Genomic DNA, 27,012 nt, shown 5'->3' on the forward strand with positions numbered 1-27,012 from the left:
ATTTTATTCAGGTTGTCGTGATCCCAGTTCAGTCACTTACCCACAAGACCACAAGCTCTTGTTTCATATTGGGATTTTTTTTTCCATTGAATATTTCACTACAGATTGCTGGGTTTAAAAGGTGAGCACCTTTTATACTTACCAACATATCTATTGGAAGATTTCCCCTCTCATGTTATTTTTCTGGTGTTATTTACATTGTTTTAAAAGTCCAATGCTATTTTGTCTTGCGCACTTTCTTCTAAGAAGGTCAATTGAACTACATTTGTATATTTTACTTCAAACCATATGGTCACTTACTCTGCGTATATTCATGGGTGCCAGCTTTTGATTTTCGCTATGGGACAAACGTATCTGTACATATGTTACTCTTGCAGCTGATTTTTTACTCTTTTCCGTGCTGCTTAAATGTGGTTAGTTGGGGTCGTGCAATGTATCACAACGCTCACCAAGAGACTAGCCATAAAACAAGGGGCTTGTAGCACGCAGCTTAACCAAAGTGTGTGATGATCAGCAAAGAATTTAATCTCACTGCGCATTGACTAAAAACATTGCAAGTTCTCAAAGCCTGAAATCTTTTATACATAATACCACTGTCAAAACAGGACAAAATCAGTTTGTGAATGAACATCTTTCAACAATGGGTTGCAAGTGTTTTAGAATATAGAGTGGCTCTGCCCACCATCCATGCGCAAAAGAAATCTATGGAATAACAAAACCCCTGGAAGGCAATGATTGTAAACTGTGCATTTGTCTACTCACTGGAACTTTGTTTTACTAGGGACAGAATTTCATGGGGTGTGCTCCATAGTGAAGGGCGGACACAGAGTCAGCGGGACAAAATGGAGGTATGCATCCTTCTTTGTTAAAGAATCAGTCCACCCACCCCCAACTCTTCCTACTGGTTAGGCCGAAGCCCGGTGTAGGCCGAACCCAATCGTTGGAACCCAATCGTTGGAACAGAACGTCTGGTTCTGAAGCCAGGATCAGCAGTCAAGATGTTCAAAGGAAACAGCCGTCAAATTAGTGTGTCGAAACACAAATGACAGAAGAGGTGTGGATGACTCACAAAGTACCTCAAACTACGGACTCTGTAAAAGAACAACTTGCCACAATGGCAGAAAATAATTATCTGAGGGACACACTAGGGATAGTATTAAAGTCACGCCCGGTAGATGTTCCTTTTCGAACTTTGAAAACTTCATGTGCAATAGTCTGCAATTTCCACTAGAGGCCAGCCTATGCAAAGCATGTGATTCTAAGGAGATGCACAAGCCTCGGAATTATACACCCACACACACCACCCACACACACACACACACCACACACACCACACACACACACGTTAGGACAGTTATTGCAAAGTCCAACTAAGGGTTTCTTAAAACCATACATCTGTGGCAGTACATAAGCCCCACTCTTAGCATAAGGCTGTACCACCTGAGAATGTGGTAGCATAGACAGAGCAGCCAGATTTACCTTAGAAGAGAGAGAGCTCTGTAGCTTGGTACAAAGAAATTGTAGTATACATACCGTCCAAACAAACTCTGAAACTATGTATTGTAAAAATAAAATGGTTTATTTAAATACAAGTAGACCAAGATAAATTTTGGGTAAGTAAGTACTATAACAGCATATACACAATCATAAAAACTAATTCGCTACCTATGGTATGAAAACAAAGGTATAACCTCATTTATATGCGGAAGAAGCAAGTCAAGGTGAGTCAAACTTAAGGTTATACATTAAGGATAGTAATATACTATTCTTGGGGAATAAGACCAGGTTAGATATACTTTTAGAATAAAATCAGTATTTCAAAGGTAGTAGACCCTGTCAGTCATGCAGTGACACTCAACAAATCACATAATAAACCAACCCAGTTACAAGTACACACCGTGCAACATCACCTTTTTTTTTACTCCGTTCAGAGCTTGTAAAACAACTCTGATACTTTCTGGAAGGGCCTTAAGCTACCCAATGATAAATATGAACACTCAATAACTATTTTAAAATGCACTAAGTAAATCAGGAAAAGCAAAACCCATTACATTTTAAGAAAGACACAATGTATTCCGAGGTAAGTAATTGACCTATTGGCTCATAATTATCTTTTATCTAATAGCTAGCTAAACCCAGTATACTTTTAAGAAGTGTATAATACAGTTTCTAAGGTAAGAACTTTATGAAATTATTTCAGAAAAGCACCAAAGCAATTCAGAGAAGCACACCCCAGGGTTACAATTTTAAACGAGCAGCAGCTAATCAAGGTAAGAGCTATATACTTTTCAAACGAGCCTTCAGCTACTTAAAAGGTAGGTGTACACTGTAAGACTGTTTTAGATATGTTACACTTTAAGAATGACGCAATGTTATTCAAGCAGGTAAACCCCATTGGTAAGTGTTTACACTCATTCAGTTAAGCAATGATAAAAACAGAACCAACACGTATTACTTTTTAGAAGGGGAAAACATCATTCAAAGTTAGTAAAGCAATTTCAGGCAGAAGGTAAGCATAAACTTAATGGCACTTTGTAACAACCTCTTCCACAGAGATAAAGTTACCACACTGACTGTTAGCAAGTAAGTACTTTTACACAACTTTCAAGTCAGAATCCCTTTCTTATCCAGTCCTTCCCTAAACTATTGCACAAGTTCTTTCAGAGGCAGAAGAGGGACATAGTGGTCTAGGTGCCAGCTGGAGGCAGGTTGAGATAGGGTTCATTTGCAGGAAAGTCAAAGTTCCATATGAGAGCTTCTTAAACAAGTAAATATTCCCTTGCAGAGTTAGTTAAAGTGTTCATAGACTTCACAGAAGGCTCCTGTAAGGACGACCTTGTTAAAATAATGAATGAGCACACTGAGACTTAAAGTAGGTGGTAACTTGTTACAGAAACAACTTTTATTAAATTGAAAACTTTGTCGTTTTTCTTTCTTTCTTAGCAAAAAGGATACATATTCTTCTCTGCAAGCTTCTTGGATTGGATATACTTTTCCTGGCATATGCTTGGCTCACATAGGAACACGGGTAAGTCTCTCTAAATACTCACCAAATTCCTACTTAGGAAGTCTTTTTTTGTATCTTTCTCTTTATTCCTTCTCTGAAATTAGCATGAATATCTCAGCTCGTTATAGCAGTCTTTACTTTTGCTTCTCTGACGCTCTTTTATGTGTGCTCTTGCCTAGTGATACACAAGCTTTAGGTGAATCTCAACTCCTCCCCTGCTCTTTTGGGTGACCTTTCTCCACTTTATTTAATGGTTTCCAAAACCTCCTTGTGTGTCTTGTTATTCGATTGACAGTCCGTTTTCGGTATTTTACCGAGAGCTGACACCTTTTCAATGAAGCGAATAGTAGTTTTCACTATTGGCACTTTAGGATAAAGACAAGTTCCTTATATTGCTTTTATGTCTCACAACGTCTATTTTTCCGTTTTAAAAAGTCTATGTGCAGTCGCAGGCTTTTGCAGTTTCACATACCTTCCTATTTCTTAGTCTCTTGTCATTTTGGGTAGGGGATGTAAGCTTTTCCTCTCTGCGATCGTAGGATCGGCCCTCGCGGCTCTCAACTGGGCTGTCAGGTCCCCGCCTCCTTCAGCTTTCGTTGTGGCTCGGCAGCACCACCTCGTCTCCTCCCCCTTCTCGAAGATTAGGCTGTAGCGATACAGCAGTTCGTCTGTTGTCGAGAAGGACTTGTCAGCGTAATCACAGCTGACAACGTAAACACCATCCGGACTCACTTTCAAGACATGATGCCGCCTCGAGTGCTCCTCCGCCTTCACATCAACTGCCAACGTGCTGCTCCTAGATAGGACTCGGGCAGTATTAAACTTTTCTTAAAGCGATTCGGATCGAAGCTCTATTCGCATACCAACAAAACTTCATGTAAACGCAACGGAGCAATTTGGCTCACTACTTGAAAAGTCTGTGAATATATATATATGAGCTGCTCTAGTAAGCCCACTCGTAACCGTCAAATTTGCTCTCCAGCTCCTCTGTTTCCTAGTAACCAGATGTAAACAAAGAAAACAGTTGTTACCATCGGAAGGAAGTCTCTGATTGGACAACACAACTATCAATCATTTTCTCCCGGCTGCAAGTTATAATTAACCCTTCACATGACTGTTTTGCCTGGTATTGACAGAGCCAGCGCCAGTACGTACAATAACTGGGTACAAAGGAACAGGTTTATCACCCCCCCCCCCCCTTCTAGGCCTTTACCTTCGGGAAGGGAGGTATTACGGGATAAAAAAATCTGCTTGTGCTATCAATTTTCCAGGGCAATGCACTGTCTTGAATGTGAAAGGTTGAAGGGAAAGAAACCATCGCAGGACTCTGGGGTTCGTATCTTTATTTCGTGCCAACCATATTAGAGGTGCATGGTCGGTCACTAAAGTGAACTCTCTGCCTAACAGATAATATTGCAATGCTTCTATGGCCCACTTCACAGCGAGACATTCTTTCTCTATTGTGGCATAATGTAGCTCCTGAGGAAGCAACTTCCTACTTAGGAAGAGAATAGGTCTTTCATCCTCTCCTTGATTTTGGAACAATACAGCTCTAAGGCCCGTCCCCGACGCGTCCGTATGTAGAAAAAAATGGAGCTGTAAAATCCGGACAATGCAGAACTGCAATGCTTTCTCAGTGAGAGCATTCTTCAAGTTATTGAAAGTCCGTTCTGTTTCAACCGTATGCCATTTTTTTGAGACATACTCATCTTCAAGAGATTAGTCCATGGCGTAGCTAAGGTAAAAAAATGTGGTATGAACCTCCTGTAGTATCCCACGAATCCAAGGAAAGCTCTCACTTGCCAGACATTCGTAGGAAATTGCAACTTTTTAATAGCTTCTAGTTTTTCCTCTTGGGGCTTAATGACCCCCTAACAGACAAAATATCCCAAATAGTTTGTAGAAAAATTGGCCTCAAAAGTTTTTTTAGGATCCACATGTAGTCCGGATTGCTGTCAAAGTTGTAATACGGTCTCTAAGTGTAATAAATGATCTTTCCAAGACTTGCTAAAGACAATAATATCATCTAGGTAAGCTCCCACATAACTCTCATGGCCTTTAATAAATCGTATTCAGAAGTCACTGGAAGGTTGCAGGAGCTCCATGCAACCCAAAAGGGAGAACAGTACATTGAAATAGACCAGAGGGTGTGGCAAAAGCTGTTTTTTTCCTTGTTGTCGGGATGGAGAGGTATTTGCCAATATCCCTTGGTTAGATCTATGGTTGTCAAAAACTTGGCTTTGCCGAATCTATCAAGTAAATCCTCTATCCTAAGCATGGGATATGCATCAAACTTCGATATCTCATTCAGTTTCCTGCAATCCATGCAAAAACAAGTTGTACCATCAGGCTTGGGGACCAATACTATTGATGATGACCACTCACTACTTGAAGGTTCTATCACTCCAATTTCCAACATCTCTTGAATCTCCTTATTAATCGACTGTAACTTTGTCTCCGCTATCCAATAGGGTCTTATCGTAACAACATCCCCAGGTTGTGTTTTAATATGATGATAAGCTAACTTTGTCCTGCCTGGTAAAGTAGAAAATGTATTTACAAGCATTCTTATCTCCATCTTCAGATCACTGGACAAATCCTGATTTATATTTAATGCTTCAACTAAGTTCTTCTTTTAACTGTGGAAATTGTTCCATGGTTGTTTTATTAGTGTTAATGATTGCTACAGATGTCACAGGTTCCGTCCGTTTCTTAAGCAAGTTCACATGACAGGTTTGGATCTGCCTTCTTCTGTCGTTCTGTCTCACCTTATAAGTCAATGGGCCAAGGACTTCTTATATCATATAGGAACCCCTCCAAGCCGCCAGCATTTTATTTTCTGAAGTTGGTAACAGTACTAATACCTGGTCCCCTTTTTTAAATGTTCTCAACTGAGAATTTCGGTTGTAATACTGTTCTTGTTTAACTTGGGCCTGTAACAAATTTTCTCGTGCGATCTTTTGCAATTTCTCTATCCTTTCACTAAGTTGACAAGCATATTCTGTTAAAGAAATCTCTTGTCCGTGATCTTCTTCCCAGCTCTCCCTCAAAATGTCCAGTAGTGTTCTCACAGGTCTTCCAAAAAGTAGCGCAAAAGGAGAAAAGCCAGTCGAGGATTCAGGTGTGTTCCTAAGCGTGAGTAATATCCACAGTAAAATCCTGTCCCAACTTCTACCTCCTGGATCTACTGTTTTATGTAACATTTGCTTTATCGTCTGACTGTATCTCTCCACAAGGCCATCGGTTTGTGGGTGATATACCACAGTTTTCAAATGTTTTATTTTTAAAATCTCACAAACTTGCTCCATGACTGCTGACAAAGTTACTCCCATGATCTGTGACAATTTCCTTTGGTATCCGTACTCGGCTGATAAAAAGGTAACAATACGTCACAGATTTGTTGAGCATTAGTAGACTTAAGAGGGAAAGCTTCTGGGTATCTGGTTGCGTAATCGACAATAACTAAGATGCATTTATGTCCTCTGGCGGATGGGTCTAACGGCCCAAGAATATCAAAACCGATCCTATTAAAAGGCTCCAAGATGACTGGCATGGGTTGTAAAGGAGCTTTCTTAATATTCGCTCTATTTTTCTTTTGGCATTCGGGGCAAGCCTGACAAAATCGAGCTGCTTGAGCATACAGTTCTGGCCAATAAAACCTTGCTAATATTTTCGGTGTGTTTTTTTTCTGTTCCCAAATGCCCTTCACCTATTTGTAGGTGAGCCACTTCCATAATGGTTTGGTAATACTTACTGGGTACCAGCAATTGTTTTACAGTAACCCCGTTGGCATCTTGTCTGACTCGATAGTACAGACCCCTTTCACAAGTAAAGTAGGGTCCTTTTCCTGATGTAGCATCTCGAATATTTGCCCTAACATTCCCCAATAGTGGGTCTAATTCTTGGGCCAACCGAAAACTCTCACATCGGTCATCAATTTTCCAATCGACTGCAACGGGAAAACGTTTCTTTCCCCCCCAGACTTTTCAAATTCCTTAACGTAGCTTTTGTTTTCTTCTCCTTGACTGGGGTTACAGAAATCTCATGGTGGTAATAAGGGGCACTTTGTAACCAATTTTCTTCTACTTGTTTTAATTATTCTTGAAAAGTTAGGGACACCAGATCCAATAAGTAGTGGCTCTGGCAATACTGGCATGACAGCTGCCCCGACTTCCATTTGTTCCCCAACCACTTTTAGTTTTATCTCTTTGGTAGGGTAAGACTTTACATCACTGTGGACACAGCGAATAGGGATTTTCTTATTCACGTCTCCTGTATCACCTACAAGACCTGTACTCACTACTGTCTGTAGGCTACCAGTATCGACCAAGGCTCTTGTGGGCTTCTCAGTCTACCTCAGCCTTGCAGGTATAGGTATAAGAGGATCTTGGAACTGTCGCCTGTTCTTGAACTTCTCCTTCTTTAGAAACTTCTATGTTTCCCACATTCATGTTTTGACTCTTTTAGGACACATTCTAGCCAAGTGACCCCATTCACCAGACTCGAAACATTGAATTCCTTTAGGAATCACACTTGGGGTATGAATTCCCTCAGGACTTTGACTTGTAGGTCGAATTCTAGTAGGATCCCAATCTGTTTTCCGTAGCATTGAGTTAGGCAATCTTGTAACACTCGTGGGTCTGGAGGAAGAATTATTTAGGCTTGTGGACGGCTTGGTACTCGTTAAGTAGGTAATTGTCTGGCTCTGACCATCTTTTTGATAAGCAGAGGGAATGTTTACTGCCTCAACAAGGGTGGGTCGGTGATGTTGGCGGACCCACTGTTGCATAGGAATGGGTAGTGCATCAATGAACTGTTCCATAACAATTCCATCTGACATTTCTTGGATATTGGTGGTTGATGTCTGTAACCACTTATCTCCTAGTTCTTTGACTCTGTAGAATAGTTGTCGTGGTGGTTCTTCCGCTTGCACCTTAACTTCCCGAAACTTCAGTCTGTAAGCCTCTTCATCATGACCTAAACGTTTCAACACTACTCTTTTCATATCTATATAACTCATTTCTCCAGTTGGATTCGCTGCCTGGTACACACTCTGCATTTCACCAGTCAAGAGAGGTGCGATATAATGACACCAGCTTTCATTAGGCCATTGTGCATTCCTCGCCACCCTTTCAAAGTTCACAAAGAAATGGGCGGAGTCTTCTCCAGCAGAGTATCTTTGAAGAACAGAAGCGGGTACCTGAGAATGTCTGCGTAGGGAGGTAGCTTCTAGTAACTGCGCCTGCTGGACTAGAATGGCCTGTTGGAAAGCTTGTCTATCGCCTTGAGCTTGCTGGTTTTGTATTTGTAAGGCTTGTTGGAGAAGTTGACCTTCAGAGAGTGTTTTAATGAGTTCTTCCATGGTGTTCCATTTAAGATCCCACTCCTGACACCAAAATTGTAAGGACGACCTTGTTAAAATAATGAATGAGCACACAGACTTGAAGTAGGTGGTAACTTGTTACAGAAACAACTTTTATTAAATTGAAAACTTTGTCTTTTCTTTCTTTCTTTCTTAGGAAAAAGGATACATATTCTTCTCTGCAAGCTTCTTGGACTAGATATACTTTTCCTGGCATATGCTTGGATCACATAGGAACACAGGGAAGTCTCTATAAATACTTGCCAGTGTGTTTTTTTGTATCTTTCTCTTTATTCCTTCTCTGAATTTAGCACGAATATCTCAGATGGTTAAAACAGTCTTTACTTTTGCTTCTCTGACGCTCTTTTTATGTGTGCTCTTGCCTAGTGATACACAAGCTTTTGGTGAATCAACTCCTCCCCTTCTCTTTTGGGTGACCTTTCTCCACTTTAATTGTTTCCAAAATCTCCTTGTGTGTCTGGTTATTCGATTGACAGTCTGTATTTTAGCGCGAGCTGACACACCTTTTTAATGAGGCGAATAGTAGTTTTCACTATTGGCACTTTAGGATAATGACAGGTTCCTTATGTTGCTTTTGTGTCTAACAACGTCTATTTTTCTGTTTTAAAAAGTCTATGTGCAGTCGCAGGCTTTCGCAGTTTCACGTACCTTCCTATTTCTTACTCTCTTGTAATTTCGGGTTGGGTATGTAGCTTTTCCTCTCTGCGATCGTAGGATCGGCCCTCGCAGCTCTCAGCTGGGCTGTCAGGTCCTGCCTCCTTCAGCTTTCGCTGTTGCTCGGCAGCGCCACCTCAGCTCCTCCCCCTTCTCACACTTCTCGAAGATTAGGCTGTAGTGATACAGCGGTCCGTCTGTTGTCGAGAAGGACTCGTCAGCGTAATCACAGCTGACAACGTAAACACCATCCGGACTCACTTTCAAGACGTGATGCCACCTCGAGTGCTCCTCCGCCTTCACAGCAGCTGCCAACGCGCTGCTCCTAGACAGGACTTGGGCAGTATTAAACTTTTCTTAACAAAACGATTCGGAACGAAGCTCTATTCGCATACCAACAAAACGTCATGTAAGCGCAATGGCGCAATTTGGCTCATTACTTGAAACGTCTGAGGTTCTCCATATATATCAGCTGCTCTAGTGAGCCCACTTGTAACCATCGAATTGGCCCTCCAGCTCCTTTGTTTCCTAGTAACCAGATGTAAACAAAGAAAACAGTTACCACCATCGGAAGCAAGTCTCTGATTAGACAACACAACTATCATTCATTTTCTCCCGGCTGCAAGTTATAATTAACCCTTCACACGACTGTTTTGCCTGGTATTGACAGAGCCAGCGCCAGTATGTACAATAACTGGGTATAAATCAACAGGTTTATCACACATTTGCAGGAAAGTCAAAGTTCCATATGAGAGCTTCTTAAACAAGTAAATATTCTCTTTCAGAGTTAGTTAAAGTGTTCATGGACTTCACAGAAGGCTCCCTATATGTGTTCTAGCATTAGGCCTGGGCAAGTGGTATGGGCAAACTCCCAACCGCCCGAATAACCCACTCAGCCTCACAGGATGCACACTACACTTAAGGTAAGTATTACCCAAGCCCACACAGTACCTTAGGAGAAAAGAAGAACTTCTGGGTGGATGCCTTCAGGATGCAGCAGCACAGGACTTGGTCTGAAGTCGAAAGAACTGGATGGGAACTTGCAGCAGCAGTCGTCCGAGGAGGATTGGATCAATGGATTCTTCATGGATTCCCAGAGCTCTGTTGAGTTGGCGCCTTTTTACAGCAGCCAACAGCCAGATGAAGAACGAATATCTCTGGTTGGATTCTTTTCACTAATCTTGTCCTGCACTCTGTTGAGGGGACTTCATGAATTTGAATCAGGTCTCTGGAGATCCAGCAGGAGTCCACCAAAGTTTCAGACGGTTTTGGACTTTGGAAGACCATGCACTGCACTAAGGCTCGAGGTCCTAGGGTATTCATGTTTTGCAGCGCAGCACATTTTGGGATGGCTCACAATGCAGGTGATCCTGACACTAGTGGATCCCACCAGCCTCTGGGCAGGAGTCGTCTCACTCGGGACCGCCAGGTAAATTGTAAAGGAAGGGTTACATCAGGCTCTGTGTACACAGCAAGCTCTCCGGTCGCTTGAAATCGCTACAGGTGTCCTTTCTTCATCTTCCTCTTTGGTGTCAGCTCCAGTGGTCGACTTCCAGGTTTAGAGTATTCATCAGGAACTACAACACAACTTCTGAAATCTCTCCCTGTAGTTTACAGAAAGGGGCAGTCTTGCTGTCCAATAAAGACAGCCAGCCCCCCCAGTGGTAGTTGGTTGCTTTCAGGCAAGGTGAAAGAAATAAGGCTGCAGAGTTTTGGACTCTTCCCTCACTTCCTGCCTTCTCTGACACTCTGGAGCCTGGTCAGGGAATAGAAAGGATTCCTGCCGAAGGCAAAACTTCCACTGAGGTCGTTCCTGCCTAGAATGGCAGAGAAAGACCTTAGAAACAAGGATACTTAAAAAGGTGAAAAAGAAGGAACCCATCATTCTAGCAGAATGGTGGCCCTTCTGTGGATTACCATGGCTGATTTAACTGCCTTTGTGTAAAAAGACTAAAGTCACTAAGGTAAAACCACTGCCAGCAGCCACTCAAGCAAACTTGCAATTTTAACATAAATGCTACAAGTAAGTGAGAAGGGGATACATTGTATCCCCCCAGCAATCCACATAAGGTGAGGTGTGGCCGCTCAATATATAAAATGTAAAGGGGATGAAAAAAATCCCCCTTTACCCCATGGGAACAGTAGTTCACCCAAGTACATTAAAGAGAAATTAACAGGGAAGTCTAAGGGGCAACCCAGCCTAAGCCCAAAACCCATTGGAAACTATAACTCCAACCATACACTATGGAAATATTTCAAAAAATAGCAGGCGCTCCTCTCCAGAAAGAACATGGCATGATAACCTGTTCTGGGATGAGTTTGCAGCACACACTTTCTCATCTCAGAACAGGTTATCATGCCATGTTCTTTCTAGAGAGCAGCGCCTGCTACCTTTTTTGAAATATTTGCAAGGAACTTGGGGTTGGTCACCCTGAGTTACCTGGGGCAACCAGACGTGGACTCCCTGCTCACTGTGCTCAGAGAGGTACAGCTTCACCTCACTGATGGGGCCCAACAAGTCTGAAACACGTACATGTTGTTGTTGGTACTCTTGTTCAGAGAGGAATTGCCATCGCATTTCGGTGCTGGACTGCCCATGAGGGCGGGACAAAGACTGATGTGCAAATCGATATTTCCCATTTGTGAAAGGTACAGTGAGCAAAAAGCGTGTGCTGCAAACTCTCATCTCAGAGCAGGTTATCATGCCATGTTCTTTCTGGAGAGGAGCGCTTGCTATTTTTTTGAAATATTTCCATAGTGTAAATAAAATAAAAATCGGTGGAGACAAGGTTGATGGTAGGTTTTGAGGCATCAGTAATGGTTAGGTCAGGTTCTGCACAAATTCAGTACCGGTAACAATAAAGGACCCTCAGAAGCAGCAGACAAGACTGGACAGTGTGACCCAACACAGGGTTGGCAGACAATAAGGAGAAGCGCAGTCAGACTTCAGGTTCCAGCAGACACTTCCTCGTGGTGAAATGGCAGCAGTAGTTTGGCATGGTTCCAGCATAGCTTTGAGAATGCATGCACAGCTACAGTAACAAAGCAGTAAGTGATATGCACAAAGCTGTAGTCAAGTTCCAGTCAGGGGCATGCCAAATGCTGACACAGCGACAACTCAGACCTTGAAACAGTGATGGATGCTGAGCAGGACTTCAGACTGGTTGGTCCCAAATCCAGAAGAGTAAGGTGCCCGTGCACATTTTTTCAGTCCATTTGAAAGAAGAGGTCAAAACTGCAGTGGTTGGCATGCCCAATGCTAGTTTCTTCAACAGTCCTAGGGTGGCTCCATTAAAGTCCTTCGGCTTTAGATGCTTGATTCTGGTTGTCGACGATATTGAATAGCTCCAGCTTCTCCCCCTTCAACCATAGTTTGGGCTTGTTGGCTGTCCGGGCCCAACTTTGGAAGGGACTTGCAAAACTTGAATAGGGAGAGGGTGTCCAATTAGGGACAGCCTGCATCTGACATGCTGCCAAGCAACAGTACAGTGTACATGTCTGTGGGCGCGTGTACACATACACACTACCCCATCCGCTCCTCCCCACCCCCGACTGGCAGTCTAGAACTGGACTGCAGTGAAAGTGCATGCCCTTAAGTTGACGAATTCCAAACTGAGAAGGAAGTTGGATGGCGAACAAAGAGGACAAGACAAACAACAGGTCCTCTACCATGAGGAAAGGCCATTTTCAGTAGATGGTACTCAAATGTCTTGATGTACGATTTTCTCAGTTTAGACCTCCTCTCACGTCAAACTGAGAAAACCCATGAAGCACGAGACAGGAAATACCTCAATGGCCAAAGGTACAAGCCGCAAGCAGATTACCCCGTCATTCCCACCATATCCATTCACTGAGAGATAAAATGGAGAGCAGCACACACACACATGCATTCATTGTAGTTATAGATGTAGCAAAATGTGAAAGATAGTATGGATCAACAAATATACGCCAAAGGTAAATGTGACATGCACGTAGGAGTAGGTGCAAGTAAGTAGGCTCATGAGACAAGAAGCGTGATAGAAGCCAGAGCGACCATTTATTAGACAAAACCGCTGCAATAGATTTAAGGCTAGGACCATAATGTGCCAATAGTAGGGATAGTTATGGAGTTCACACGAGAAGGATAGCAATTAGCAAATGGACCGATACAGAGAGAAACATAGATAGACAGACTAAGCCATGCAAGTGATAGCAGTAACAGAGTAGCATGGGGACAGACGTCAGGCCCTAACCAAAGCACATTTACACACAATAGCCTAGATAACAGACAAATAGAGAAACACACTAGGTAGGTAGGAGTGTGTGATGGCAACACTAAGCAATAGAGAATATAGCACACGATACATATACAAACAATCATTAGCACTGAATAGGTGCCTAAACTTTAGTAGGCTGCAAAATTGAAGACCACGCCTAAACCATTTGAATAGCAGGCCTTAGAGCATTAGAAATTGTTTTACACAGCCAAGGCAGCCCGTTTAGGACATTGCAAAAGTATGCCACAGGAAGGTCGACAGCCTTTAGCACAGTGTAAAGTTGAGCAGCGATTGTATGAGGTGAAGCCCTTTCCCAGCCAAGAGCACAAGGAAGCATGAAGGGAAGCATGGTCCACAAGGAGAAGGGCTAGAATACCACGTAGCAATTGGCTGCGAAGGATATAGTTCAATCCGGTCCCACATATCTAGCAAGTGAAATATAGTTCTGCCCATGTTGCCAAAAAACTAACCAAGACTGGGAGACAGCGGGAAGAGACAGGTACAGGGCACAAGTAACATACACACACTTCCCGCCCAGGAAGTACTCAATATGCAAAGGTTCAGAGACCATAGATTAAAACCAAGGAAAGCACAAAGATTTTGAATCGATTAAACCTCAACTGTCCAATAGCAAACCTGGGAAAATGCCTGAGAGAAATATGAAACCATTTTGATAAAGTAATCAGCAGTATGATCATGAGGGTTAGGATACGCCAATAGGGCTAGGAACTGTACAAGATTCACCTATGGAGCAACCAATCAAGGGATGACACAGCTTAAGTATTCTGCAACATTGTTTATGCTGGATGATTTATTTTAAGTGATTCCCTGCCGCGGATGCACTTGGGGAAAAAATAAAATGTTCTTGCTCCCGTGCACTTTATCGACTCATCTGTATTACTTTTATTATTGATTTTTGAGTCTTACCCTACAGCAGTTGCGATCCTCGTATGATCCTATCCTGTAGCGGCTGATGCTACTCATTCCGATATCCCGCAGGGTATTTACACATTGGATACTGGCGCCCTGCTACCCAGCTTGAATCCAACGAATATCGGTGTAGAGAAAGTGGAGTAAACTTGCCAACGGTGCAGACCCCAAATGACTGAGCATTTTGAGGGGCCTCACGTTGTTTATTTTGGCCAGCAAAGGAGTCCATAATGGATGGTTTGCCCTTATTCTTGGAGGGTGACTTTTTCAAGAAAGGCAGGAGTATATACCCTGACGGGGCAACTTTGGGCAATATGGATTAGGCAAATGCCCCACAGCCACACAGGGCAGTGCCTCCACAGTGCAAGGAACGACAAACCAAAGGATGGCAGCTCTTTGATCAGAGCGGTTGACGCAGCAAGCGGGGTGTCAGGCTGTAACAGTATTGGTGGGACCCAGCTCATATAGGCCAACTTAATAGTAGTAACAGAGTAGGCGCAGTCTCAGTTGTAGAGAACCCACCAGCTCCAGCTCTCACAGGAAATTTAGCAAGACAAAGAAAACATTCAGATATACACAGTCCTTAGCTTTGTTGAGGCAAGGAAAACACCCTTAAGATTAGGGATAGATAGGATTTCTACAACACCCTTTGTTTTACAATAAAAGTCTGCAACCAATAATTAACATGCCACTGTGACCGAGTCTTACTCTGGAACCCTTACAGACCACATTCTTTTTGCTCCGTTTTTTTATCCTGTCCTGACATTTTGAAGGAAAGTAAAACCTTCAGCTTCTATTCCCTTGCCTTTTGCTCACATGTTATGGGGAAACTGTTTAGTGCTTCAGATTATCAGTACTGGGAAACTTTGTTTCCCTTTTGAATTCTTGTATTTTTAACATTGTACCCAGCATCTTGCAGTGCAGTGCAATTGGGATACTTGTCTATCCACAAAGCTTTTTGCACATGGTATTTCAGGGCACCTTTATATGTGCCTAAAGACAAGCTGTTTGCAGCAGTTACATGTATACCCTTTTTACATTCTTTTTGGTGTGCACATTCGTGTTTACCGCATATAGCTACTAAAAGCGGTGTGGCGAACCAGAAGGAGACAGACCCAGGAATGACATATTAAATGTGTTTAATTATAACTAAAACAAAAATGCCTCTATATCCCTACTGATACGAGGGATTTCCCAATCTATAAAATAAACTAAGGGTGCTCGTCGGTCATTTACACACAAAAAAAGGCTGTTCTCCGTCTGTAACCCATCTGCTATCTAGCCCTACCGCTATATTCAAATAACAAAACAAAACAAAAAAAAAAAGCCCAGGTAATGGCCTTCTAACTCAGGCTTTCTTGTGTCAATGTTCAAAGGATCTCATTCTGGAGATATCTTCAGGATAAAAAGGGTTTCCACTGCTTTTAAACTCTCTTTAAAAGGTATACACTCCTTTACATTTTGGCAGGATGTCCTTATCCTTTTGCCACCACCTTAGACACTTTCTCTTCCTTTGCTTTATGGTTTGATCCACTTGTTTGATCCAAGTTCTCATGGATTTCCCAAATGTCTCTCTGGGGTTATATCCTAAGCCAATCCTCCAGATTCATTCTCTTTGGGGATTCCCAAATGTCTCATCACTCTTGGCCCTTCCAGACCACTTTGGCTTTCTGAAGCGTGGTGTTGGTTTCAATATTTCTATTCTATCACATTTATTTCTTGAATTTCTCAAGCTCCTGTGACCCTCATTCTCTCTTCCTTTCCGTTTGTGGGGCCTCCCTTCGGCCTGTGAAATCCTGGTACCTTCTGTATCCCATGCGCCAGTGCGTTGGCATCCCAGCAGGGCTCTGGATGTTTGCCTCCCTTCTCTGCGTTCTTGTCTATCAAGCGTCTGCTTCTTGAATACTACTGAGCAGACTACTGGGTTCTCATATCCGTAATGAAGGATTCTTTCCACTGTTCCCCCTGGTCTCAGCGCTGTTTCTAGGGTCGCTGACCCACCACGGCAGCACCATGGTCGCACTACCAAGGAAGATGGTTTTCCCGTCTGTTTCTCGTTCGGCTGTGTCACCTCCCTCGGTGCTGGACTTCCGGCATATCCGCTTCTCTTCACGCTACCACAGGCTCCACGGTCTAACGTGGCTCTGCCCCTCCAGGACGTCAGTAAGCTAGAGGTTCACCTCTGCATAGGGTTCTTGTATCTCTATTCAGGATTCTTCACATCTATATTCATGCTTGCATACATGAAAGGGCATATTGCTGTACATCTACAGCTGAGTTCAACTGGTCTCCAGCATTATCTTGAGCCAACAGAAACGTGCAGTCAGTATTCCTTGTCCCACAGATAGTCACTCCCAGTGAGGTCCTGCTTTCCCTGGCCCCTAAGGAGGGTTTTGCTTAGCGAGCTCACCGCCCTAGACAAGAATGGGGTACTTCTACCCTTTGCCCCCTGGGAAAAGGGACAAATTGCCTAGGATTTTGTCACAGTGGCTAGTGCCCTAAAATAGCTGTGCCACAAGAGTGTGAGAGTGTTTATGTCTGTCCCTCTTTCTCCCCCAGGAAGAGGGATGGCACTAGCCACTAGTTCAAATCCACATCACGGTTGCCACAAAGTCTGCTTCTGGGGCGGATGTGAAACCAATAGTAGTCCCCGATTGGACAACAACTGGCTGTTTGAATAGTGCAGCTCCTTACCATTGGTGGGCCTGAACTTGCTACCAGCTCGAAGATGACTTCTCAGCTATTCTCCAGATCTACACTGGAGCCAAGAATCCCTCGAAGAGGTGCAGATTGTTGATGACCCGAAGACAACTACTGAAGTGGCCCTGCATCCCCTAGTGTCCCAAACAGTGAAGCCCTGCTCCTCAGCCTCATCTCAGAAGGCCCTGCGTGGTGCTTCAGGCCCTTGGACTAGTGGGACCAACTAGTCTCAAAGCCGTGTATCCAGGCCGTCAGAGCCTTTGAAAGTGTTCCTGGACTGCCAGGTAGACTGACCAGCTCTTCTGTGGACGACCATGCCAGAAGCATCACAGTTCAAGTGGGGAACTTTGGTGGTCGCCCGCTAGTACCACAAGTCATATTCTCTCCAAATTCCAGCATTATAACTTCAAGGGAGCCTGTCCTGGAGCTGCTCATGAACGCGAGTGGAAGGACGCATGCTGTCGCCTGCAAACGGTGATCATCAATGGAACTTGCCTTCCTCCATCCTGTGAAGAGTCCCAAGGAAGACTACATCATTGGATTCTGCATTTCTCTGCTGACAGGGGTTGCATCTTACAGTTGCACCAGATAGGAAGAATCCTCGAGCCCAATACACATGGGCGCCACTGACAGGAACAAAGGGCGGAGGATCGAGCCCCCAGCAATCCCCAGATGACCACATGGCTCCACCCCTTTCCTTTCATACAAAACAGACATGGTTGAGCTTTTAAACTCATACACTATTATTCACAAATGAGGGTCCCCCCACAGCATCCCTAATAAAGTGTCACCATAACATTGCCTTCAAAGTATTTATTCCAGCAATTATGTGTTCAGAATACCAGCCCTCCTTTTTCTGCAGTAATACGTGGTTATATGTAAAACTTGCACACTACCCTCTTGATTGAACCACCAACTTCAAGACCCACGTGTTTAAGCAGAAACCAGCACTACTTCCTACCTGATCACCCAACTCTGCCTAATTATTCAGCTACCCCTCCTTATCTACATGATCCCCCAATTATATTTCCACCACAGACCCAGGTTTGGACACATTACACTTAATAACTATGGTAGCATGTGGTAGAGTATAAACGCCCATTTGCTTATTCAGAAGGAAGTTCTCTGCTAATGCAATATTTTGGTGAATGAGCATGACAGGGTACTGACCTGCCTCCTGACGCAGTAATCCTCTCATGTCTAGCATTCGACAGGCTTCCAGGGAACACTGGGCCAATGCCTCTTTTTTCTTTCCAGAGACAACGGCCTCTGCTATCAGCTGTTTTCCCAGGGAGTCATTCACAGGCAACCTGAACAATAAGAAACGAGAGTGACATCAGACATTGACTCCTAAGAACGAATCATACACCCACACTGGTTTTTGGGGGAGGTAGAAGGGGGCAATTGTTGGCAAGGGAGGGCATATAGAGGGGTGCTTGTTTATGCCCATGACATTCCCCCCCACCCCCTTGTTTCAATATTAAAGCACCCAGAGTTAATTTTGCTAGGTTGTTTAGAATGTGGACGCAGCGCTGATTTATAATCAAATCGAGGAACTTGACATTAATGACTGGGGACAATCAGAGGAACAGAGCGATTACCAGGAGAGCCAATTTGCATAACATCCTCACACCTACTTGCTACTGGCAATGTTGCTGCTCTTGTAGATTATGGAGGGCCTCACTCGCCCCTCCTTTCCTAGAATTGTGAACTAGCACGACTTTGCCCTATATCCTAAAGTATATATCCAACTGGTTGGGTCTAAGGGAAAAGACAGACTATGATGAGCCTGCTCTCCTAATGGCTAGTCTTTCTAAATTTTCTGTTAAATCAACCACATTTAATTCCTCAGCAGATTAAACCCGGGCTTGCTTCCTGTCATCCAAAATTTGCTACAATGTTCTTAAACAACCGAATTAAGCATCTTTTAACATGCACTTTGTGAACTGAACAGTCTTCAAGTACCATCAGACAAAACAAAATGAGTGAGAGGTAGGTTATGGCCTCAAACTAGCTTACTAATTAAGGATTTAACGAATAGGAAGAAGGTGTTGTGAAGGAGCCTAGTGCTTTCCATCATTCCCAAGTTTCCCAAGCGTGTTAGAATTAGGCAAGACTTCTGTAAGAGTTTTCTAAGCACTACAAGAGTCCAGGGGGAGGAGGGTCACTCAATAAAGATAGTTAGGATTGAAATATAAGGTGCAAATAATTATTTAGATGGATATATTTGTAAAACTGCTAAATTGTAGTTTGCTTTGCTCAAAAGCACACAGTGAATTCAGCTTGTGCTAAAAATAGACTACAGGCAGGCTGGCAGAGAGCACAAGGTAATTCAGCAGCTGTTCCTGTCCATCACAAGCCAATGGAGATTAAAAAAGGATTCACCACGACATACAGAGTACTAGGAAAACAAGGTTTTTTGGAGAAATTACTGGACCAGATAAAATATAAATTTAATGGGTGAAGTGTGCAGATTATGGCGGGAAGGTGGGTTTATACATAAATGTTCATGATATAGCAAAATGATGAAAAAAGAATGTGACAATGTATTTTTACATTATGTTAAAATAGCCTGTCCTAAAAGGAACCCCAGCCTTGCAAGAAGGAACATTTCAGCACCCCTTGTATAGCAAGAGGAATAGTGCTCTGCCGGTATCCAGTGACCAGGTTGAAGAGTATATAAAGGCGTCTGCTTGCCATTTAGTCTGCAGGAGCCAGCCACGGAAGACAGAATGCTGGTCGTAAACTGCCATTTTCCCCAATCCTCATGATCTCTAAAGATTAAAGTTCGTTATGCTTGCAGGATAGACTCATGGCCTTAATTACCTAGAGGGGTGCATTTACTCTGGCTTGAGTGTGATCAGGGGGTACCCCAAAATATTTAAGGGGCGACCCTGTAAATTGGAGTTCACTTTCAAAGGTCTGCAGTGTTATGGATGAGACCGATATTTATTTACACATTCTGCTCACTGCTAAAAAAAACGAAAAAAAGCCAAATAGGTTGGACCAGCAGTTGTTACTTGTGTAGACGAAGCAGAAACTTTGGTTAAGCATTTTTGCACATAGATTTGCTTTCAGAGGCAAGAATGTATAAATCCACATAGGCAAATGTATGTTGGGCCTAGTCCTAGTAATGTATATTTGACACTAGCACTGGCCATCAGAAGGTGGAAGCTATGTTGCAAACGAGAGCCAGGCTCTCTTTTCTAAAGCTTACAAGTCAGTCAGGTGCAGTATTGGCCCAGTGGAATCAGTTCAGTAATTTCCCAGATGCATAGCATACAAGGAATTAGTAGTCTCACCTTCATTCATTGTGCAGACCAATGGGTTAGGAGGTTGGAGAAAACGGTGTGGATTCGGAAGACCAGAACTAATTGGCAAGGCTTCTTTTGTTACTGCCCATGCTTTGCTGCCACTTACAAAATGTACATACTACTAGCAATACCATTGGGAAATAGAGGAAGAAACTTGGGTTAAAAAGAAACAGATGAATGGACAAGAGTAGGTGAAGATGTACCTCGATTTTAAGCGTTTCATCTGAAGTCAGCTAATACACACTGATTCTTCCAACTTTGACATGAAGCTTTCCACTGACGCATAAAGGTAGATTTACAAGTTGAAGACAAAAGGTCAAAAAGACTAGGGCCTTGATGGGAAGGCACCCTTTCTAAATAACTGCGGAATGTTTGCGAGGATGGATTATTTCAAGCACTCTTTGGAGCAGATTGAGATCACTACAACCTCCAGGAGTCATCCTAGGAATATTTGGTATACATTATTGAAGGGAGACGGCTTGTATTTGAGGATAAATATTAAGACTGATCTACAACTAGAACAAAGCTGAACCATGGCCTAGAAACAGATCTGAGTGTCGTACATACTTTTATAATTGTTATTTGCATTTTTAGGGCAGTTTTTGATTACATACTGTTTCATTACATCAGATTTAGAATTGCAAGATGTTAGAGAAAACACTATTGAAGAAGAACGACTAAGACTTTTTAGGACAAAACTCTCCCCATCCAGTTACATGCACATATGTTTTTTATTTATGTATTGCTTTATAGTTTACAGTTACACATTTAGCAAAAACAGCATATCCTCATAGTTTCGACAAAAGCGCTTGATCCTTATACATTATATCAAGGGATTTCCCAACTCATTGAATCTTGAGCACATCATCCTCATAGTCCAAGTGAGTCTTCACGGATTCTTTGTAGCAAGCACTTTTTCCAAAACCAACCTGTAAAAGTCAAACATGGTTAATGTTATTGAGATTTTGGAGCCGCTTAGCACATATGTTCACCACGCATCAGCCATTATTGTAGTATACTCCATTAAAAAAAAAAAAAGGTGCCCAAAAAAACATGTCCTTTGTTCTGAGAAGTGTGCACATGACGTAAAGAGGCGCTTGAGGGATTCTTTCCGATCCTCCTTTTTTACAAAATCTGCATGAGGAACACTTAAACTGAGCAGTGTCACGTACTGCAATGATTTTACCAGCATTGCATAAATGTAAGCGTTTTCTCATGAAATATGCTCGAATTCCTGGATCTGTGCATCTTATTAAGTATGGGTGTACCACGCCCCTTTTTTTCGTTTCTGCTGCAAGATCCTGGTGGAGTTTTAGCTGGGTCACTGCCTTTATGGTGTTTATCCAGTCTTTTCAGGATACATTTATTCTTGATTTGGAACTCGAATAAGAAACAGGTCATTCATTTGACTGTCCAGGGCCTTCATTAATGTTACACATTCCTTTTCCCACGAGATGATTAAGGGATTTGTTCCATGTAGAAGATCCTGTTGAATCCCTTTCATCATTGAAGCTGTCGGATTATTCTGGCATTTCGCATATAGGGACAGTTTTTTCCAATGCACTGCCATCAACAGAGAGCTCAGGCCTAGTTCTTTCCTTATCAGTTCGATAGGTGTTGAACGCGGCAACCACAGAACCTTTTGCCAAAATCGGCCATCCATTAGGGGCCACCATTTTAATGGCATATTGAGAAATACTTCTGATCCATAGGTTAGCGTTAGGATAGCCTTTGTTCTATAGAACTCTATGATCGGGATCATTGAGTATTTACAGTATTTCTTTTTCAAAATCAGTGCCTGGCTCGCCAATGACCGGACCTTGAGTGTCAATGATTCAGCTGCTTCAGTTTCCACCATACTACTGGAGATTGGTATTCCTAGGTATCTGAATGAGGCTACCTGTGCCATCTCTTAATTATTAAGATGCCATTTGAAGCTTTTTTTTTGCCTTCCGAGCACTTTTTCAATGCCAAGATTTTCAGTTTTATTGTGTTTACTTCTAAATTGTTTATCTCAGCATATCTCGGAAGACCCTCTAGTTGACGTTGCAGACCAATTTAGGTGAAGTCTAAAAGGACAGATTGAAGCCATGTAATCTCCTCGGTCTGAAATATAGAAATTATAGGGGTAAGGGTCCAGAATACAGCCCTGCTGTACTCTGCTATAAGTTTGGATTTTGTCACACAAGAGGCCAGTCGTGTTAAGTCGAACTCTAGTAGAGGTGTTCGAATAGTGCCCCTTTATTTGTTCCAATAGGTCAAGAGGACAGTCTTTCTCTGCTAGTTTGTTCCAAAGTCGATTTCGGTTAAGGCTATCTAAAGCCTTCGTGAAATCCACAAAGGCCAGATGTAATTTGTTGTTGGATGTCATGGTTTTGGCTTTCAGCGAAGAAATTATAAAGGTTGTCTGGGCCATCCCTAATCCTTTTACAAATCCAACTTGGAATTTGTCCTGGAGGGATTTGGTTTCCAGCCACGGGTCAATCTTTTCAAAAGTAATGAATCATACAATTTGCCCTTCATGTCAAGGATGGAAATGGCCTGTAATTTGAAGACTCTGATCTTAAACCATATTTAAATATGGGGTTTATATAGGCGGTCTTCCAAGACGTTGGGATCTGCTTTTTGTTGAGGAATACTGAGTCCAGCAACTTGGCCCAATGTTCCGGGTGGCCTTTGATTGGAGTTCCCATTCAGGCCCGGCACTCGAGGATTTAGTCGTTTTATCATATAAATCAGATCCTCATGGTCATACGGCAGGTGCCATTGCACCAACGTCTTCTCCTCAGGAGGTATCTCCTGGTTAGGGTCTGCAAATAGTTTAAGGTAGAAAACTCTCCAAGCGTCTTTAGTCACCTCTGTAGATTGGAAGCAATGTTGAGGTTGAGTGCACTTATTAACAACCACATCTGAGCAGTAGATTTACCTTTTATGGCAGCCATCATAGCTTTGGCATCTTTTTGAAGTTCATTTTTTAAGATTTATGCACCAGGATCTGTAGTTCGATTTAATATGTTCAACTTCCGCAGCCTGGGAAGGGATCAGATGAGTCCTTGTGTATTTTATAGAATTCTGCATTACCTTACATTTCTGGGTCAGCTTGTGATCGTAAGTATGCTGATGTGTTGGCTTTTGAGAAACCTACTTATGATTCTTCGTGGTCCGGTAGAGAGCCAAGAGGTTTGTGTAGTCTACCATAACGGTTGATTTATCACTGTTGGATTTTTCAATAGCTTCAGCTAAATTTCGAGCACCTTGAGCGACCTTCCTGGCATTAAATCTCAGTCGGTATCCTTGACTAATCACTTCTACTGAGATGTCGGATTTCAATAAAGTGTCAAAAGAGGGAATTGTCCAAGTTACTTTCATCCAGCTATAGTCACTTTTGTCTGTTACATGTACATACCCTCATGAAGAGGAGATATAACATGAGAACTGGGGATTCGAAAACCACAGTCACCATCCACAAATCCCACTTCTGCTTTACAAGAGCACAAAAGAGGTTGTTTGCAAACTAAGATCGTGGCAGTGCGGGTGTCCATAAAGGTATTCTCCCAACTCATCCTTTTTAATCATGCCCCCATAGCACCAAAGGAAAACACTTTAATGCATTGATCCACGGTGAGCTTAGCACCACCAAGCACAGGTTTAGGGAGCAATTTAGCACTAACCACTTTTAACTTCTAAACTTGTGGACTCCCCTGACCATGTATTCTCGGGTGACACTACCTCCACCGGATACCCCTGAATCTCTCTTTGCCAAGCTCATAAAAGAGAACTCTCCTGAACACTGATATCAACCCACACATAAAGGCTGACAAAATTCTATCCCCCCATCGCCAAAACTAAAACCTGCAGGTCTAGAACCTAGCAGAGGAAATGTCAACTAACCACTGCATTATCCCAATGAGAAAGCACACACCCATTCATAGTTCTACAGAGATGAATTCATATTTGCAATGCTCTTCGAAACATACTGAGCTCATTACGCGTTTACATAATGATGACCAATTTAAAAATGACCGTGTGCACAATTAGCAACCAATCAGTATAATTATGCAGAGTTTGCAAATAAGAGCCAATTTATAGTGTCACCAGTAAGCATCGTACTACTAGTTTTCCCTATGATCACTTTGCACACGATACCCACATTTTTGTAATCCTCTGCCTCACGCCTGTCAAATTGCATTATGTCAATTAACCCTTAAATTGCCAGCCTCTACTTCCCTCTTCTAGCAGTTTTGAACGTCTGTTGCAAGCAAAAGGACAACGGTTCCCATAATGGAGCAAGGCCTTGGCGAGCAGAGAGCCAGCAACCATTGGTGGGCAGACTAGTAAAAGTTCTGCCTACCATGCTGCGTCTGCTATTGCCTTGCAGTCCAACGTAGGTTGCTCAACTGCTTTTATCAGCCCACCCCAGTTAGGTCTACCACTGGGACTATGACACACTTTGCACTGGTATTAGTACAGGAGCAGAGGTGAGGTTTGAGCTGATTGTAGTACTGTTGAAATTGCCAAATATGGCGGATTTTGCACTAGTACAGTATCAGGACAGTGCGAAGACAACAGAGAAGAACAAATTACTTACCAACTGTAACGTTCTTTCGACTAGATGTTCCTCCCACGTATTCCTTACCTTAGATATCTTGTAGCCCAGCTTCGCTGCTTCGTAAAAAAATTTCACCAGAGGGCGCTGTGCTCGATGCCGCAGAGTTGTAGTCCCTCGAGGGCCGCCGTCGATCGTCGTCATCCACAGTATAAAGGGCTCGAGCCGCACCCGTTAGCTCAGTTCTGTTTTTACAGTGTTTATGGTTGCATCAGTTCATCAGGCTTTTGAAGTCCTTCGGCTTTTAAGGAAGTTAGAGTGCAACTGGCATAAACTGTACGGAGGGGTAGGTTGGGAGGGTCGATGAGGAATATGTGGGAGGAACATCCAGTCGAAAGAACGTTACAGTTGGAAAGTAACTTGTACTTCGAATGGATTGTGTCCTCCCACGTATTCCTTATCTTAGATAGGCTCCCAAAGCAGTAAGAATTTGGAGGAGGGAGTACTAGAGATTTAAATCATGGACTGAATGAAGGATGGCTTTTGCAAAGAGGCCTCCTTGATAAGATATAGAGTCCAAGCAATAATGTTTTATCAAAGTGTGCATGGACGAGCAGGTTGCGGCCGCACAAATATCCTGCATCGGAAACACCCCTCTGAAGAGCCGTGTAAGTTGCCATGCCCCTGATTGAATGAGTCCTTAGCCCATCCGAAGCCCAATTTGTAGCACTCCGAAATTACCAGAATTATCCATCTGGATAGAGTTTGTTTAGACACTCCAAGGCCCAGTATATCCAGTAATTGCTGACTTTATAGCCAATAGGAAAATCGTTTTCAAAGTGAGGAGCCTTAACGTGCAGGAATGTAAAGGCTCAAAGGGGGCACAATTTTAAAACTAAATTTAAATCCCAGATGGGTACCTGAAAAGGTGTTGGAGGGTACACATTTGTTAGTCCTTTTAGCAACTGGGTAACTAAAGGCAGTTTAAAATAAGAAACCTCTTCAGAGGAGCGCTTAAATATAGATAGCGCTGCTAAAAATCCTTTCATCGTACCAACTTGGAGCCCCAAATTGGCCAAGTGTAAAAGGAAGGAAAGTACTGTAGGAGTATTAAATAAGAATGGATCCACATTCTTATCCTTGCACCAGTTACTGAACTTGTTCCAACGACACCAGTACAATGATTCTTTTGCTGGCCTTCTGGCCGAAAGCAAAATCTCCATTACATCATCCGGGAGGTCCCAATCCTTATATCTCAGCCTCTCAGAAACCATGCGTGAGGGCGGAGTGTCTTGACCTCTGGATTGAGGACCCGACCTTCCTCTTACGAGAGAAGATCCTCTCTTTGTGGACGACGTATCGTAGGGAAGACGGACATGTTAAGAAGGTCCGGGTACCAAGTCCTCCTGGCCCAATCCGAGACAATTAGGATAATGGATTTCCTGAACTTTCTCAACCTCCCGATTACATGAGAATCACGAGGACTGGAGGAAACGCGTATAGGAGTGGAAATTCCCAGTCCACCACGAACAGGTACCTTAGAGCTCCGCTCTGAGGAAATTCCCTTGAGCAGTACAGTTCACACTTCCTGTTGACACTGGTCGCGAACATATCCACTTGAGGGGTTCCCCAAAGGATGAAGATCTCTTGAAGGACTTTCAATTTGTGAGAAACTGCTCTGCCTGCTCAGAACGTCCACCGCCATGTTCTGCTCTCCGGTAGGTGAATTGCTGACAGTGAGATTCCTTCTTGCATTGCCCAGAACCAGAGCTGCATTGCCTCTCTGCACAGTGGTAGTGACCCTATGCCTCCTCTCTTTTTGGAGGTAGTACATGGCCACCGTGTTGTCCGTCATTATCAGGACATTTTTTCCCCATACAGATGGCAGAAAGGCCTTCAGCCTAGTTTGATTGCCCTCAGCTCCAACAGGTTAATTTGTAGTTTGGACTCCAATGGAGACCAACGACCGCTGATTGTCAGATCATTGGTATGAGCTCACCACGCAGTGAGTGAGGCGTCCGTCACTACTGTTATCTCCGGCCATGGTTGCCAAAAAGACTCTTCCCTTGAGGATATTTTCCTTGCAAGCCCACCATAGAAGATCTTGAGCAATGTGGTACACTCTCTCCTCGGGAGGCGGGGCTTTGCCCAAGGAAGTATCCAGGACTGCTCTGATGAATTGGAGTCTTTGGCGTGAAATAATTTGTGACGTCTTGTAATTG

The 27,012-nt window shown here is 43.1% G+C and overlaps 1 protein-coding gene across 2 annotated transcripts in view; it reads right to left on the reverse strand.

Annotated features, from left to right (window-relative positions):
* Window positions 1-27,012, reverse strand: part of SLC4A1AP (solute carrier family 4 member 1 adaptor protein) — a 363,679-nt gene that overhangs the window by 298,031 nt on the left and 38,636 nt on the right. For both annotated transcript variants that reach the window (XM_069608736.1, XM_069608735.1), the window contains exon 5: window positions 18,101-18,240. In XM_069608736.1, the coding sequence (XP_069464837.1) occupies window positions 18,101-18,240 (140 nt within the window). The remainder of the gene's footprint in view (window positions 1-18,100; window positions 18,241-27,012) is intronic.

Source organism: Ambystoma mexicanum, chromosome 4q (genome assembly GCF_040938575.1).
Source record: "Ambystoma mexicanum isolate Mex_15411 chromosome 4q, UKY_AmexF1_1, whole genome shotgun sequence".
NCBI lineage: Eukaryota > Metazoa > Chordata > Amphibia > Caudata > Ambystomatidae > Ambystoma > Ambystoma mexicanum.